This window comes from Mustela lutreola, chromosome 10 (assembly GCF_030435805.1).
Source record: "Mustela lutreola isolate mMusLut2 chromosome 10, mMusLut2.pri, whole genome shotgun sequence".
NCBI lineage: Eukaryota > Metazoa > Chordata > Mammalia > Carnivora > Mustelidae > Mustela > Mustela lutreola.
Window position 1 is genome coordinate 97,154,965 of NC_081299.1, and position 17,140 is coordinate 97,172,104.

The window sequence follows — 17,140 nt, forward strand, 5'->3', positions numbered from 1 at the left end:
ATTAAGAGGTCATAAAGAAGATCTGAGTATACCGACCGATTTTTTTTGTTCCTGGATTAAAGATTCAATATGGTGAAGACAGGAGTTCTCCTCAAATTGATTAATAGATTCATTCTAATCCCATAAAAATTCCAGCATGTTTTGCCTCTTTCTCTGATTCCAGGTTTTATATGGAAGGGCTAAAAATAGAAAAAACAAAATAGGTGGACTTGTTCTGTTCCATACCAAGATTTATCATGACAATATAATAATTATAGCACCATTGGTAATGGTGCAGGAATGGTCAGTGGATAAACGGGATGGAGGAGAAAGCCCAGTAACACCCAGTTTTATGTAGACATTTCTATATGAGATTTCTATGATAGAAGTGACATGCCTGATGAGAAGGGGAGACCATTGATTTTTCAGTAAGTGTGTTGAGTAGCCGCCTGGAAAAAAAAAAAAAAAAGTTGTGCTACTATCCCCCATTAGGCTGAAAAAGATCTGTTTTAGTGCACTAAAGTACCAGGTGTGAAAGGCAAATTTGTGATGCTTTTAACAAAGAATATAGAATATCTCCATCCTTAGGAAGGATTTCTTCAATAAGACACAGAATCATTAGCTATAAAGGGAAGGATTCATAAAGTTGAGTACAATAAAATGAAAAACTACTATCATTAAAGGACCATTAAAAAAGATGAGAAAAAATCAGAGTGGGAGAAGATACTGTCTGTTGTGCTACAACATTTGTTTCTGTAACACCAGTAAGTTTATATATGATTGGTAAGTAGGTGGGGTAATGATGTCAATTTAATGAAGGTAATGTTGGTTCTTACTCCATTTTCCCCAGCAAGCTAATGTTTTGTGTTATTAAGTAGCAGTGAGTAAACAGAATATACAGAGTTGAATGCCTCATGTACCGTGCATGGTGCCCATTCACCTCGGTTTGGCCTCTGTTCTCAATTTAGACATGTGCTTTATCTTAAAAATCATTTATTGCACTTTTTACCTTTTCTTCATTATTCAGTAGCTCCAACTCCCCTTATAACACTTTCTTTCAAGCTATCTTTTATTTTTTTTAAATTGTTATTTAAAGGGGCGCCTGGGTGGCTCAGTGGGTGAAAGCCTCTGCCTTTGGCTCAGGTCATGATCTCAGGGTTCTGGGATCAATCCCCGCATCAGGCTCTCTGCTCAGCAGGAAGCCTGCTTCCCCCCCTCTCTCTGCCTGCCTCTCTGCCTACTGTGATCTCTGTCAAATAAATAAATAAAATCTTTTTAAAAAATTGTTATTTAAAGACAAAGTATTTTATTTACTCTGGTATTTTTATTAGGAATTTAAAATATCTTTTTAAAACTGCCCTAGTATTTTTAACTGGGGTCATTAGTGATTTTGCTAGGCTCTGGTTACAAAGTTGCAACAGGTTTTGAGAAGTCAAACCTAATGTATTTTCTCTGTAAGCTCTACTTTTTGGGGAACATAGTTTTACAGAAAGTACTGTTTCTAGAAAGTACTTTTTAAATTTTTTTATACTTTTTTATTAACATATAATGTATTATTAGCCCCATGGGTATAGGCCTGTTTATCGCCATGTTTACACTTTACAGTGCTCATCATATCACATACCTAACTCAGTGTCCATAACCCAACCACCTTCTCCCTATAGAAAGTATTTTTTAAAAACGATTTATTTATTTGTTTTAGAGAGCGAGCACAAGTGGGAGGGGCAGAGGGAAAGGAAGAGAGAATTTTTTTTTTTGAAGATTTTATTTATTTGACAGACAGAGATTATAAGTAGGCAGAGAGGCAGGCAGAGAGAGAGGAGGAAGCAGGCTCCCCACTGAGCAGAGAGCCCAATGTGGGGCTCGATCCCAGGACCCTCAGGTCCCAGGACCTGAGCCGAAGGCAGAGGCTTTAACCCACTGAGCCACACAGGCGCCCCAGAAAGAGAGAATCTTAATCAGTGAGCACTGATTATACTTAAACACTGAGCACAGAACCTGCCTTAGGTCTGGAGACCATGACCTAGGCCGAAACCAAGAGATGGTTGCCCAACTGACTGTGCTACCCAGGCTCCCCCTTATTTCACATTTTTGTAGAAACTCTCCCTTTGCAACATATATCTGGCAAAGGACTGAAGTGCTTTATCAATACTAAGCCACAGTTATTTCACACTTTAACTTACTGCCTGCAATTATATTGTATCTTACAGTAGATGGAATCTTTTGATTTTATTTTATTTCTTTTTAAAGATTTTATTTACTTATTTGACAGAGATCACAAGTAGGCAGAGAGACAGGCAGAGAGAGAGAGAGAGAGGGGAGAAAGCAGGCTCCCTGCCAAGCAGAGAGCCCAATGCAGGACTTGATCCCAGGACCCTGTGATCACGAGCTGAGCCAAAGGCAGAGGCTTAACCCACTGAGCCACCCAGGTGCCTGAATCTTTTGATTTTAATAGCCAGGGTTGTTTTTTTTTTTTTCTTTTTTTAGTGATAAAATAGCAGTGCATTTTGGAAGCTGTTAATTACTTAGATTTGATAAAGTACTATAGTAAAGAACTACAAATCAAGTTGTAGAAGACAGGCACCCCAACAGAGAAGTGGCAAAAGCCTTGAACAGTCACTTCACAACAGAAGAAATCTCTATGGCTAATAAATACTTGAAAAAGAACGAGTGATGCCATAAATCAGTTGTATGTTAAATACACAGTGAGATGCCTTCACATGGTGGTGGAAGTTTAAAAAAACCTGACTACAAGTGTTAATGTGACATAAAAAGATGCATATGGCATGATTCCATTCATATGAAGTTACAAAAGAGGCAAAACTAAGCTGTGGGAATGCATTATGTAATTGGTAAAACAAAAAACATTTTAAAGAAGAATGGAAATCGACATCACAAATATCAAGATTGTGGGTACTTTTGGTGGTGGAGGAAGGAGAGATGATTGCAGGTGTACAAGGGGGCTTTTGGTCTCCTGGTGATACTCTGCTTCTTCACTTGGGTGGGTTTGCTTTATTATTACTTGTTAAATTTTACATATATGTCTTATGTACCTGTCTGTATATTTCAGGATAAAACACGAAAAGGGGAATGATCAGTTACATCAAATGTTGCTGCTAGGCTAGGTATTATGAGGACTGAGATTTGAGTATTGGGCTAAGCAAAGTGGAAACCTCAGATGAACACAGCACATTGTCTCAGTGGAGTGGTGGGACAGTGATCTGATTGGATTGGGCTCGAGAAACAGGGAGGAAAGAGGAGTTGGAGACCATGAGTAAACAGAACTTGGAGGAATTTTTATGTAAAAAGAAATACAGTAGGGACTGGAGGTGATATAGAAAGCTTTACACTAAATATATAGAGTATCAGGAGAATATCAAGATAAATTTTCTGGAACGCTGAAGGCAATAGGGTAGGGTAGATGTAAGGCGAGAACTTTTTATATGTATGGGATTACCCATCTTTGGAGAGAGGATGTGAAGGCGAGAACTTTTTATATGTATGGGATTGCCCATCTTTAGAGAGAGGATGTGAAAATTTGTAAAACCTACATTGGTAGAGAATTAACATTTAAGCCCTTTTTAAGTCTTGGTAATATATGTATGTGTGTCACACAGAACATTTCATATCTGCTAATGGAAAGAATCATGAACATCATCTTGCTTAACACCACTTTGCAGAAAGAGAATGAGGCTCAGAGAGATTAAGTGCTTGCTTAAAATTGTACCATTACTAACAATCCCCGACTAAAACAGAGTAGCTTGCCCCTCGGATCAGTGCTCTTTTTATAGTATTATCTATAATACAGTTTGCTCTTAAATCGGGTTTTTCAGGTTTTATATAATCAGGATATTTCATAGTGGAATTTATTTGGATAATATTTCTATTAGCCTTTGTTGCAAAACAAATCACCCCAGAACTTAATGGCTTAAAATAAGCATCATATATTATTTCTCATGAGTCTATGAGTTAGATGAACTCAACTGGGATCACTCATGTGGCTGCAGTCATTGGCACCTTCACCAGAGTTAGAGGGGCTAAGATGGCCTCACTTACATGGCTAGAACCTTGGTGCTATTTGTTGGCTGGGGCTCTCTCATCATAGTGTAACCTGGAAGTACTTGGTGGTGGAATCATTCCAAGAAAGCAAAGATGGAAGTCTAGACTCCTGAACCCGTACATCATCACATCCTCTGCATTAAATTTTTCAAAGCAAATCATAAATCCAGTCCAGATTTCAGATGAAGCAGCAAGCTGCCCCATCTCTTGATAAGAGGAGGCACAAAATATTGTGGCCATGTTTTCCTATCTATCATAGATAATTATAAATTTTAGTCATTAAATTTATTTTCCAATGTTAATTTTTAGTTAATATGAAGCTAAAAGCAATGGATTTGGGGAATCTAACAATGTAGTTTAGCCAATGCATGAGAAAACAAATTTGACAATGACAAAAATATCTTAACAAAAGAAAGTTCTGTTTCAAGCTTTTTTATCATTTGTGATATAAAACAGATAAAAGAAATGCTCATTTTTAAATAAAAAGTTGGGTAAGAACAAGGGGAAAAACTTACTGAATATAATCTCTGTTGCTTATAGTATTGGCTAAATCATTTTCTAAGATTGCTACTGTTAATGTTTTATTGTCTTTGTGGATTTATTTCATGTTACAGAATATAATAGAATGTAATACAACTAAAAAGAGCAATTAATAATTTTCCATTAATTATAACAGTGTATTAATACACATATATATAATATGTAACATTATTTCCAGATACTGTGCCAATTATATTTGTGTAAAGTTTCATGTAATTTACTTGACAACTGTCTGTATTGCGTACCTACTATGATTTCACAGTGTTAAGACTTGGGACTGTTATTCTGAACCATGTAGACATCCTTTCATGTTCCATCCCAGGAAGGAATCAGGGAAGGTTCTCTAAAGAAACTTCTTAAGCCAGGATGTAAAGGATGAGTAGATAGATGTTAGCTGAGGTAAGAGTGGGAAAGGGAAGAGGAAGTCTTCCAGGAAAAGGGACGACTTGGACAAAGTCCTTGTGGAGGTAAGCAAGTTCAAGAAACATTAAAAGAACTTAAAAAAAGTCCCCCAAACAAATGAAAAAATCAATTATGGCTAAAGCCTAGAATGCGAAAGGGTGAGGCAAGAAAGAACCTGAAAAGGATTTTCATACTGAAGATCATAGGAAAGCTTTGATAGAGATTTTTTTGTTCAGATCATTATTTTGGAGAAGTCACTGGCTGCAGTTCGGGTAAGGGACATAGCCGGAGAAGAGTAAGTGTTGATCCTATGATACCAACGTTACAGACCATACCTAGTGCTATGAATTAGGTGAGTGTGAGAATGAAGAAAAGTGTATAAATCCTAGACATATTGAAGAGATTGAATCAACCCGATTTACTGACCAGATGTGGAATGGAGAGAGGAACCCAGGATGGCAGACTCTCTGCCCTCCGGCATGGAGTGCCATTAACGACTAGGGAGCATACGGGGAGGAACAGTTTTGAGAAGGCATTGTTGTGCAGGATTTGCTACAATATCCCAAATCTGTTTTGAGGCTAAACCCTTGGGTCTCTTCTTTGTATTCTCTACTATTTGAAATAATGTTTTCAGTATCAGTTCACAAAAATGTTGGTTCATATTCAGGAAAACTCAGTCACATGTAGCAATGCTGCCATAACCTGACTTTATACTTCTGATCTGAAAGATTTTACTTTAGTGTGAATTCCTTGATAGGAATTTGCTATTCTGTTGCCATAGTGTATTTCATTAAATAATGTACTTCTTAAATTTTTGAAATTACTTAAAGAGAATAATGGCTAAGAAGCAATATGTGAGTACCTATCTTAAGCCTTAAGCCTTTTATTCATTAAACTAAAATAATCTCATAATTAATATTTGTCCAAATTTTAAAACTTAAGTATGTTAAAACAACTTCTAAAAATTGTTTGTTTTGATTTATACCAGAAAAAAATACATAAGGTAGCTTGATAAAAATGAAATCTGTATACACCTGAAACTAATATTATATGTCAACTATACTTAAATTTTAAAAAAAAGAATAACCATGTCCCACAAAATATGAAGTCTTATCATTTGTGGATTTCTCTTTCCTTCAGATATTAAGTGGTGATAATTGAGGTGATAGAAAGTTAGCTTCCTTTGACAGTAGAAATCTGTTAGTCTTTGTAGTTTGAATTTCATAGCTATCTGTAGATTATATTAAAGTATATTTAGTCATCCTACATTATTGTCCTACTTTCACCTAAAAACATTGCTTAAAATTTTCTGATCCTCATTCTAGAAGATACCATATATTCAGTAGTGTGTTTTCTCCTATGTGTTCTCAATGGACTGTATTTTCTATTCTCACTATTTTGTAAGTTTAAAGCAACCTGTTTTTTTTTTCTTTTTTTTTTCCCCCTTAGGCACTACAAGGGCCCCCAGGGATGGGGAAGTACCAGGGGTGGACTATAATTTCATTTCTGTTGAACAGTTCAAAGCACTGGAAGAGAGTGGAGCACTATTAGAAAGTGGAACGTATGATGGTATGTCCCCAAATACTAACAACAGCAGCAACCCAGGAAACTATCTAAATGACTGGAATTGCTTCAAAGGGAATTTGATTAGTAAAGTACCATTTTTTTTTTTTTAAGTTGTTTTCTCTTCGTCTTTGGGAACGTTTTCTTTCTGTGAGCCATATGTAATTTACAACCTAAAATGGGATTAAATAGTAAGCAGAAGCATTCCATCATATTATAAAGCTGATTGTGAAGAATATACTGAAAGCCTTCAAACCAGACAGTTTGCATATTTTGTAGTAATTCATATTCATCATATGAACTCAACAAGTGTTTGTTGTTTGCTTTCTATTTGTGGTTAGGATTCCAAATGCTGTGCACTTTAAATAATCTATAGTGTGGCTCTCTTGGAGAAAAGAGAATATAGATTGGGGGGAAAACAACAAAAATGGAATAATTGGTTTTCTTTTCATATCTCTTCTCTACTCATTTCTGGGAAGTAGAGACTTACTCAGTTTCAATTTTTAAATGATGCTGTGTTCCATCCTCTGTTCTCCCTTCCCTGGCACGCTTGTCCACTCCCATAGCACGCTGTACTTCTCCGTCATTGCTTTCTTGTGCAGTGGTAGTGACCTTTTTCACAAACCTTGTGGGAAAACCATATCACGTCTTTCTTAGTAGTATCTTAATGCCTAGAGATGGTTCAGTAGTGTTCAGTAAACACTAACCTTGTATTCCACATATCCAAGTCTGTATTGGTGTTCTAGCCAAAAGAATAATTCTTTGTAATTTCTCTTTAGCTGGACCCTGGGCTCAAAATGGTGGAGTCATCATTTACTCCTTCCCTCTCTTTGCAGTTCCCATCTGTCTGTCACCAAATCTGGCCATTTCTTTCTCTGTAACAGCTTTCATGATGCCTTTCTTTTCACTCACACCTCCTCACCGGCTCCGGACAAGCTCAGGTCTGGGCTACTGCGGCTGTACCTTCCCTCTGTCCAACCCACCTGCCCATTGCTGTCATGCTTGTCTCCCCCGAGTGCTGCCCGGCTCGTGCCTGTCCTCTTCAGAGTCTCCTGAGATCTCCTTTTGCCTGCTTATGTATGCTGTGCTTTGTCTGCATTCTCACAAAATGTGTCTTGTGTGCATGCATGTATTATTCACATCAGGACTGTGCTCTCGATCTCATCCAGTTTTTAACCGTTCTCCATTATTTCAGTGTTTCTTAGATTCATTCATGTCACTGTCCTATATTTACATGTAATCATTGCCTTTTAACCACTGCACAGTGCTCTGCTGCCTTCTACTGAACCCCTCTTCTAGTAACTGACTTCCAGATTGCTTCAAGTCCCCCTGCACCACCACAGATAGAGCCGCAGCATTCTCCTCCTCTAGACCTGTGTGAGGATGTCCCCTACCCAGGGGCAGAATTGTCGGGTTATAAGGTCTGCGAGTACTAAGTCTGATGAAGGAGTCGCGGCCGCTCCGCCGCTGCATTCCCGCGAGCCTTGCTTGGGGGCTGGGTTCCTGTAGCACTAGAGGAAGGATTCCATGTCCTCACTGGTCTGCTCTTTCATTTGGCCAATATGAAGCTTGTGGAGTGGGAGCTCCTTTTAATTCTAGCTTCTCTGGTAGTCAGAGAGTTGGAGTACCTTTTTATATGCTTGTTGGTGTTTTGGACTTCTGCAAGTTGTTTTTTCATTTGTGTCGTATATTTTTTTTTTTTAAGTGTGATCTCAATCCACATTCCAATTTATGGACTTTCCTCAGATAGTTAGGTATTTATTTAGATGTTAATTCCTTATTGGACACAGATATTTTCTCCCGTTTTATCACTTCATATGCTTGTCCGTTTGTCTCTTTGTTAAGCAGAAATCCTTAATTTTTGTATGTCAGATTTATCACTGTTTTTCTTAGGGTTTGTGCTTTTGAAGTTTTGTTGAAGAAGTCCTGCTCTGTCCCTAGATCACAAAGGCATTTTCCTTCATTTTTCTCTGTTAAGTATAAGATCATGGGAGATGACAAAGTGGCATATTACATATTATTAATTGCTATGTGCTAAATTTAAAGGAAATGCAAATTGAGGTAGACCATTTCACACCCATAAGATTGACAGAAATTTTAAAGTCTGATAATTGTGGGAAGAGGAAACTCCTGTATATTGGTGGCAAGAGTATAAAATGATACAATCCCTTTGGGGTGCATCTTGGCAATAGCTAGTAAATTTGAAGATGCACTTAACTCTTACCCAGAAGTTCCCTTTCTAGCCTGCTCTAGAGAAATCTTTATCTATGTGCCTACATAGTCACATACCAGCACAGTTATTACAGCATTATTTGAAATAGGGAGAGAACGGAAACAGCTCTGTTTTAGTAGGGGAATTCATAATATTTACTTTAACTTGTTCATGAAAATGGACTATTATACAGCAATTAAATAAACTTGAATCTACATATATGAACAGGAACAAGTCTTAGAAATATAATTGTATAAAAGGAAAGTTATCAAAGAATACAGTACAGCATACTGTTTATAAAAATATATGAAACGTTAGAAAAACCTTTATGAACCTTTAATGAAAACAATGGTATTTACATATTATGTATGCATATACATTCATCCTAATTGTACACAGTGTGCAGGGAAATGACACATACCAACTTCAGGAAAACTCAGGGAGAGCATGGGAAGCACTGACAGGAAGTTAGGACCTTAACTGGACATGTAAGTATGTCCTTAAGCAGGGAGAAAATGGAGACCTGAGAGGAATCTAGCAAAAGTTAAATAAATAAATAAGTTTCTAATATAAGTATCTGTGATTTTATATGTATTTAAAATATTTGATAGTTGGTAGTTCTATTTGAAAAATAAAACCTTCAGAAAAGAAAAAAGAGGCAGGAAAAAAACCTCTCCAGAACAGTTTCAAAAAGATGAAAACCTTTTTCTGTCATTAACTATAGTCAAGATTCACAGACCATGTCATTTTTATGCCTTGCTGTGTCTCAAATCTTGATATTTACCAACAACTCAAGAAAAATACTCAATTTCCTTATAAGCAATGCTAGTATTCTTTAAGTCCAATAATTATGTTTAAATAAGGAAGTGCCAGAATTTATTATGAAGTCCTAAAATCTTACTGATCATGGCGGCAATCAAAATATCCTTAATTTGTCTGATTTCACCCTAGAAGACAGGTAAACTTCCTAGAGTGAGATAATAATTACTAAGACTACACAATAAAACATGTGTCTAATGTTGCTACTAAAACTACCATCCTTAGGAAAGGAGGATTTTTTATTTTTATCATGGAATGTCCAGATTCCTGGGTAGCATGATCGTTGGACACAATGCAGGAAAAATTGAGATCCTGGAGCATCCTGTTCCCCAACCAGACCTCTCTTTGGAATATTTCTGGATCCTCCATCCCAGAGAAGTATGAGCTGGCCTCTTTACTGGGTCCTTGTTTTACTCTGGGCTAGAAAGTTTGCAGAGACCCTCTGAGTCTGTTTTAATACAAATCTTTGCATCCATCTGCCTGACGGGTAACTCCATTTCAAATGTGGACTTGGGAGCAGTGGATTACTTGAGTGGGGAGAGAGACAAGATGTAGCCGAAAAATTTTTTGGTTTGATTTCATTGTTTTGTCTTGAATATTTTAATGACAATCACCACACAAACAAAGTCAGATGTCCAAAGAATTTATCTTAATGCTTTTCCCACAAGGCACACATGGCTCAAGGTAAATTGATTTGTAGATTTGCCTCTGTATGGTGGTGAACAACCTATGCTTTTTTTCATCAGAGACAAATAATTCATTATATACCCCATTAATTTATTTTATGTGATGAGCATCTTAACTGCCTCTTTAGGAGTCCAAGAATTTGATTAGAAGGTGTGATTTTAAAAATAAATAAATGAAAGAAGAGTGTGAATATTTTATTCCCTAACTATATCTTTCGATAGCATTAGCATAGTGGCTGATAAAAGGTAGAAACTAGCAGGAGCCACAGATTGTTAATGTAGCTGGAACTTTCAAGTGGTTTTCCATTGTATTTGGCTCCCTACTGGGAACTGCATGACGAATTAAGATACTCAGTTGTTTTCATCCTATTCTGGAACATTTATTTTTACTGCGAAAATTCCTGATCTTCAAGACTTAGAATATTAAAGTATTTCTTGCTTTCCTGAGAGTAAGCCAATATTGAATTATGCTAATAATGTCTCTATTTGTTCAATAAATTGTCAAATAAAATAATTAGAATGCTCAAAGAACCTAAAAATTACTTTTATATAAACAGCCTACATTTCAGCACACACTGGTTCTTAGCTTTATCCTTTACCCACATATTTCCTCATTTTACCAAAATAGTTCATTATGTTACACATCAGAATGAAATTACTTGAGTTCGTTTTCTCTTCTTTTACTCCCACTTCTTATGCCAGTTAGTCTTACATGAGAGCATTGATGCATTTAAATTCACAAATTAGGCCCTAATTTAGAGCCCATGCAAATCAAGCCCTGTAGGAATAAATAATCTGTGTATATAAAGTCAAGTTCCTATCCTTAGTACAAATAGTATTAAGCAGTTAGCGTTAGAATGTACATGGTGAAGGACATTTGAGAAATCAGTTCTTCTGTTTTCTCCCTCCTCCACTCCCAGGAAGAAGTGTTTGGGTTTCCTTTTGGCCATTCAGAAACCTTGGTATGAAACAGCAGGGCAGAGACATGGGATCGTTTTGTTCTGCCTCTCCATTCCACATCAGTCCTTTCAGCTGCCTATTTTGTCCATTTCAGGAAACTTCTATGGAACTCCCAAGCCTCCAGCAGAACCCAGCCCTTTCCAGCCAGATCCCGTTGATCAGGTCCTCTTCGATAATGAGTTTGACACAGAATCCCAAAGAAAGCGAACTACGTCTGTCAGCAGGATGGAAAGAACGGACAGCTCTCTACCTGAAGAGGACGAAGACGAGGACAAGGACGCCGTCGACGGCGGCGGGGCTGCAGGTTTGCGAGTAGTAGAACGACTTCTCGTTGATCTCCCGGGTTGGCTCGAACACGACACGGACCTGGAAGCAGTAGAGTCTCTCCCAAAACATGCGTAGAGCAAGTGATGCAATTCTAATTATTTGTAAAAGGTTGTGTGTGGAATGAAGTGGGTCTCTGTCAACCGTCTTACAAGCCGAAGTGAGGTTTCACCAAGTGGCAGTTGGGATCAGTCCGTGATAAGCTACCATTAGAAATGACGTGACCTGCCATGATCCCACTGCTTGAAAGATTTGAGGTTCTGGGAGATGAGAATCTGGTTGGTCTACATCGTACTTTACAGGGTATGAACAAAATACAGTTTTAAGATACAGGCTTCAACTAAAAACATGCCAGTAAAAATTATCTGGAAGATGTGTGTTAGTGCTATATTGAGTTTAAATTCTGAACCACTAAAAAAAAAAAAAAAAAAAAATTCTTTTTCCAGACCTCTCTTATTTTTCACTAAATGCAAAACCAACAGAAATTTAGTGGTGAAGAATCTTCCTTCAAGTACCCCTTAAAAAATGCAGTGGTTGCTTGGAAGACTCTTACCCTTCTAATTGAGCTTATAAGTAGGAAGCTACAGAAACTCAGCAGAACTAATTCTGGGCTGTTTATTATAATATGTTTATTCAAAACGCTACAAGATGAGCTTCACAAGGGCTGGAAGTTTTGCTTGTTTTGTTCATTGCTCTAATCCTCACACCGTAAACAGTGCCTGGCACAATGTAGGAACAAAGAAAAATATTTCCTTGATACCCAATAAATGGATGAATTTGATAACATCCCCAAATTTGCAGAACCCATTACCATATTATTTTCCCAAAGCATCGGTGTTTTCTTTCATCAGCTACTAAAATTTACCGTCTTAATATGTCCATTTGTGTCGTGCTGTGGAGTGTGAGTCCTGTCTTATAGTCCTAACATCTCACATAGCTACGCCACATAATATGTTTGATGTTAAATTAATTACCCCAGTATACTTGGGTGTAGAGACTGAAAAGAGGCCTGAAAAGGTTTAGGTGAATTCAGTCTAATTCTTTACCGACGTTTAGTTAAGGGAAATCATCACACAGTACAGCCATTTGAGGTTGATATCAGCTTTGTTCTCCCACCAAGTGAATGAAATCTGTTAACATTTTTAAATGTTTAAGACTGGGATTAGAGACCATAAATCTGTCCCAAGGTGGGAATTTACGTATTCTCATTTGGGGCAGGGCGGGGGCGGGTGTTCTCTTTTTACTTCCTAATGCAGAGCTTCTCAGTGACCACTGCAGTTTCTTGGGAAGGAATCCTCTCTGTGATCTGCATAGCTTTGTGTTTGTCTTGTAAACCTGTGGTTAAACCAGAGGTTACTAAGTTTTGCTGGTGATATTTAAAGGGCAAGTATCCAAGAGTGGGAGGCAGTTTGTATTGTGTGTGGGCACTTCCGCTGGATTATATATTTCTTTGTAAGAGAAAATATCCACACTATTTAACGAAAAAAAACAAAAACAAAAACTCAGGACTAAAAGCCCTTGGTCTTTTCTGAATAAGTACGAACTCTGGTTGTTAACTTACTGAAAGCTGTGGAAATGTGCTTTGTGTGTTGCTTTTGAGGACTAGAATTCCTGCCTTGAAAAATCAGAAAATTGTTAGTGATGGCAGGGGTGAGGGGATAGTTGAAGAATAATCTGTATGCACCAGTATGTGTATTATTTTATATCTTGCTGAAGAATTCATGTGAGAATGCTAATATGCCCACATAGGAAGACATATGTTATACAATAATGCTAAAACTTTTTTCCAAGTGTTGCCTGTTACATAAACAGTATTTTCAAGTCATTGGCTATTAAGCAAACTCTCTCACACAGTCACCTCAACTGTGTTCAGACAAGTATGAGAGATCATATAGTTGCATTTGTTTTCCTCCAACATACTTCTGTCCCAAGATTGTGACTCCCTTCCAGACTGATTTACAGATTGGGTGCCTTTTAATTTCTGTCACTTTTTTCCGCCTGGAGAATGAATCGTGTGTTTTATTCTAGCTGCGCATTCAACAAATAGTTATTGAGCACCTGCCAGGCCACTAAGTGGTAGGCATTTTTCTAACAGCTAGGAATAAAGCACTGAACAAAACAGACAAAAACTCCTGTCTTCATGAACTTTGCCTTCTAGTGGGAGAGAAAGAATTATCCAACATGAATCAATGACATATGGCTTATTAGAGAGTGCTAACGAGAAAAAGCAGAGGAGGAGAAGGATAAGAAGTGGTGGCGGCCAAAGTTTGTGATTTTAGGTAGAATAGCAGGAAAGATCTCACTGAGAAGAGGATTTTGAAAGAAGTGATGGTATAAACTCAAAATATCTGGCAGGAGAACATTCCAGCCAGAGGGAATTTTAAGTACAACTGCCTTGAGGTGGGAGCATGCCTGGAATATTCAGACAAAGGCAAGGAAACCAATGTAGTTGGATTCAATGTGGACAATGCATTATATGTGGTTGGAGCAGAGGGATGGAATGAAATAGAACAACGAGCAATGAGATCAGTCGGATGGTGATTGGGGGCGTGTGGAAATGCATATTATGTAGGATCTTATACGTCGTCGGAAGAATTTTGCTTTTTAAAAAAAGAATTCTGCTTTTTATTCTGAGATGAGAAAGCTTGACGGGGTTTTGAGTAGAAGAGTACCACGATAAAACAGATTTTAAGAGGCTCGTTCTGGTTACTGAATTGAAAACAGGCAGTAGGAGGGCAGGCATAAACAGCGATACGAGGTAAGAGGTTATTGCAGTAATTTACACGAGAGATAGTGGTTTGGACCAGATGAAAGCGTGACAGGGAAGTGGCCTGAGCCAGTAACATTTGCTGAGACTGGATTTGAGGTCTGAGAGCACAGGGTCAAAGATCACTTCAAGGTTTTTAACTTGAGTATCCAGAAGAATGGAGTTGCCTTTATTGAGATGAGGTAGAGGCCCCATTGTGTAATGGTTAGCACTCTGGACTTAGAGGTGAGGTAGATTGTTGTCGTCATCGTCGTCGTTGTCTTTTTAAAGATTTTATTTATTTATTTGACAGACAGAGATCACAAGTAGGCCAAGAGGCAGTCAGAGAGGGAGGGGGAAGCAGGCTCCCTGCTGAATGGAGAGTCTGATGTGGGGCTTTATCCCAGGACCCTGAGGTCATGACCTGAGCCGAAGGCAGAGGCTCAACCCATTGAGCCACCCAGGCACCCCGAGATGAGGTAGATAGTAAGAGGAGTCCGTTTGGGTTGGAAAAGTGTAGTAGGAGCTTCAGTTGGGATATTTTAAACTTGAGGTGCTTGTTAAACATCCAAATGCAAATGTCCTATTTGAAGTTGGATCTAAAGTCTTAGTCTGGTCTGAAGATGCCTGTTGAGACATCATCAGCAATAGAGCATGTAGAGCAGTGAAACTGACTGAGATCACCAAAAGAGTAACTCTAGGAAGAGAAGAGGAAAGGTCCAAAGACTGAACCCTGAACCTCTACGGTGTGGAGCTCAGGCCGACTGAGAAGGCACCAGGAGGGTAGAGGGGCCTAGAAGCCAGGGGAAGAGAATGATCAACTATGTCAGATGCCATCTATAGGTCAGATAAGATGGCTACTGAGAACTGATGTTTGGATTTCACTTTGTGGATGAAACAGGGTCATCCGATGAGATTAGGGATGAGGGGGAAGTGATGGTAGATTTAAGAAGAAGAGTATGAAACAGTTATCCAGGAGAGTGTCAGAGTGAACGGACTAGAGGAATTTCCTGTGATTATCGTACACCATTATATGCTCTCTTGAGGTTAATGATCACGAATTAAAAGTGGACGAGTTATTGTAACCTGCGTCCAGCTGCACGTGCCAACATAGAGCAGGTGGAAAGAGTTAAGCAGAGTTAGGCTTCAGCTGGGCACATATGCTGAAGTAAGTTTGAGGCAGAGAAATTTGTAGCGTTTGCAAGGGAGCGACGATCGTGGCTGATCATGGAACTTAAATTGCCTAAGTAGGGCGATGAGGACATGGCAAGGGCGCAGATGAGGGGTGAGGAATGGTGAAGGGTAATAAGTAGCAGTAATAGTGGATTATAGGACTTGTTTGAATGAAGGACAGTGGGAGTAGAAGTACTATATGTAATGACATCTAAGTCCTCTCCGAAGATTCTGATTACCCACAGCTTGGAGTTGTAAGTTTGAAGCTCATGAATTGTGAATTCCCTAGACAGTAACCATATTTTAGTATTCTCACCTACCTTAAGGGCGCTGGGACTCTCAAAGGATTGTGCTATCACCAACAGAGAATTATACTTAACAACAGAAAGTCTAGTGAGTGTAATTTTTTTTAAAAACTAGTATTATTCTAAAGGCCTGTGCTAAATGTGTGTGAGAGAGGTTTGTATAGCCGTTCAGAGCGTAGACCACCTATATTTGAATCCTGACTTTGTTATTAGCAGCTGTGTGACCCTGACTAAGTTAACCCCATTGTACCTTAGTTTCTTCATCTACAATCTAAAACACACGTGTATAGTAAATCATCATAGGGCTGCTGTGAGGACCATGAGTTCATATACATAAAGTGCTTCAAGTATAGCCTGGTCCATGAAAGGGCCCCCCAAGCCCCCCTGCAGACATTTCTGTGAGTCGCACACTAACTCACATGTATTCCCAATATTCCCAATTGATTCTAGTGCGGCATTCGCTGCTTTCCCAGGCTGGCGTCAGAGGTGCTCTACTGGGTTGGTGCTCTACTGGGTTGGTATCACTTAGCAGATGAAAAAAATTCGATACGTCTATTTGTTACCTCAAAAAATGATAGCAGAATGTAAACATAATACACAAGGAAATTTGCATTAAAAGTTTGGCATTTTGTTGGAAATGAAGAGAGCTGTTGGAAGCGAGTGTAACTTTACCTACTTTGTTCACTGCTCTGTGTTCAATGGCAGAAAGCAGAGAGAGGCATTCTGAGTCATCTGATTGGATGAAGACTGTCCCGAGTTATAACCAAACAAACAGCTCCATGGACTTCAGAAACTATATGATGAGAGATGAGAATCTGGAACCACTGCCCAAAAACTGGGAGATGGCCTACACCGACACAGGGATGGTCTACTTTATTGAGTAAGCAGATGTCTGTATCTCCTTCAACATGCCCTGTCGCTGTGGGGCCGGTCTTCCCATTGCTTTATCCTCATTCACACGGCTTCCGTTTCTTTTGTCTTTCTTTAAAAAGATTTTTCATGCAAGTAACTGTTGATTCTTTAATCTGATGACTTCCCTGGATGATATTTCATTTTTATTTGACTTGGATAAAGGAATCCTGTATTTGACTTATGGTTTTATAAAAGCAGGAGGATTAATAGCAGGTTTATCGCTAATAAAGAAACCTGTAGGCATGGAGGGTATTTTGGCTTGCTGTTTTTTTAAACTTTTGATAGGTGGTCCAATTTGCTGAGCATTTCAAGAATTACCACCCTGTGGAGGGAGAGCATATTTATTATCTGAGCTGAATATTTTCTGTTCTAGATATATTCAGATAATATAGTTGAATAATATGGGAAGGAAATATCACTGATCCTCAGACTCATTGGTACCATATAAACTGACAAACCC

General features: G+C 38.4%; 1 protein-coding gene across 4 annotated transcripts in view; it reads left to right on the top strand.

Annotated features, from left to right (window-relative positions):
- MAGI3 (membrane associated guanylate kinase, WW and PDZ domain containing 3) overlaps positions 1-17,140 on the top strand; it is a 229,693-nt gene that overhangs the window by 148,940 nt on the left and 63,613 nt on the right. For all 4 annotated transcript variants that reach the window (XM_059135306.1, XM_059135303.1, XM_059135304.1 and 1 more), the window contains exons 3-5: positions 6,430-6,549; positions 11,315-11,524; positions 16,474-16,648. In XM_059135306.1, coding sequence (XP_058991289.1) covers positions 6,430-6,549; positions 11,315-11,524; positions 16,474-16,648 — 505 coding nt within the window. The remainder of the gene's footprint in view (positions 1-6,429; positions 6,550-11,314; positions 11,525-16,473; positions 16,649-17,140) is intronic.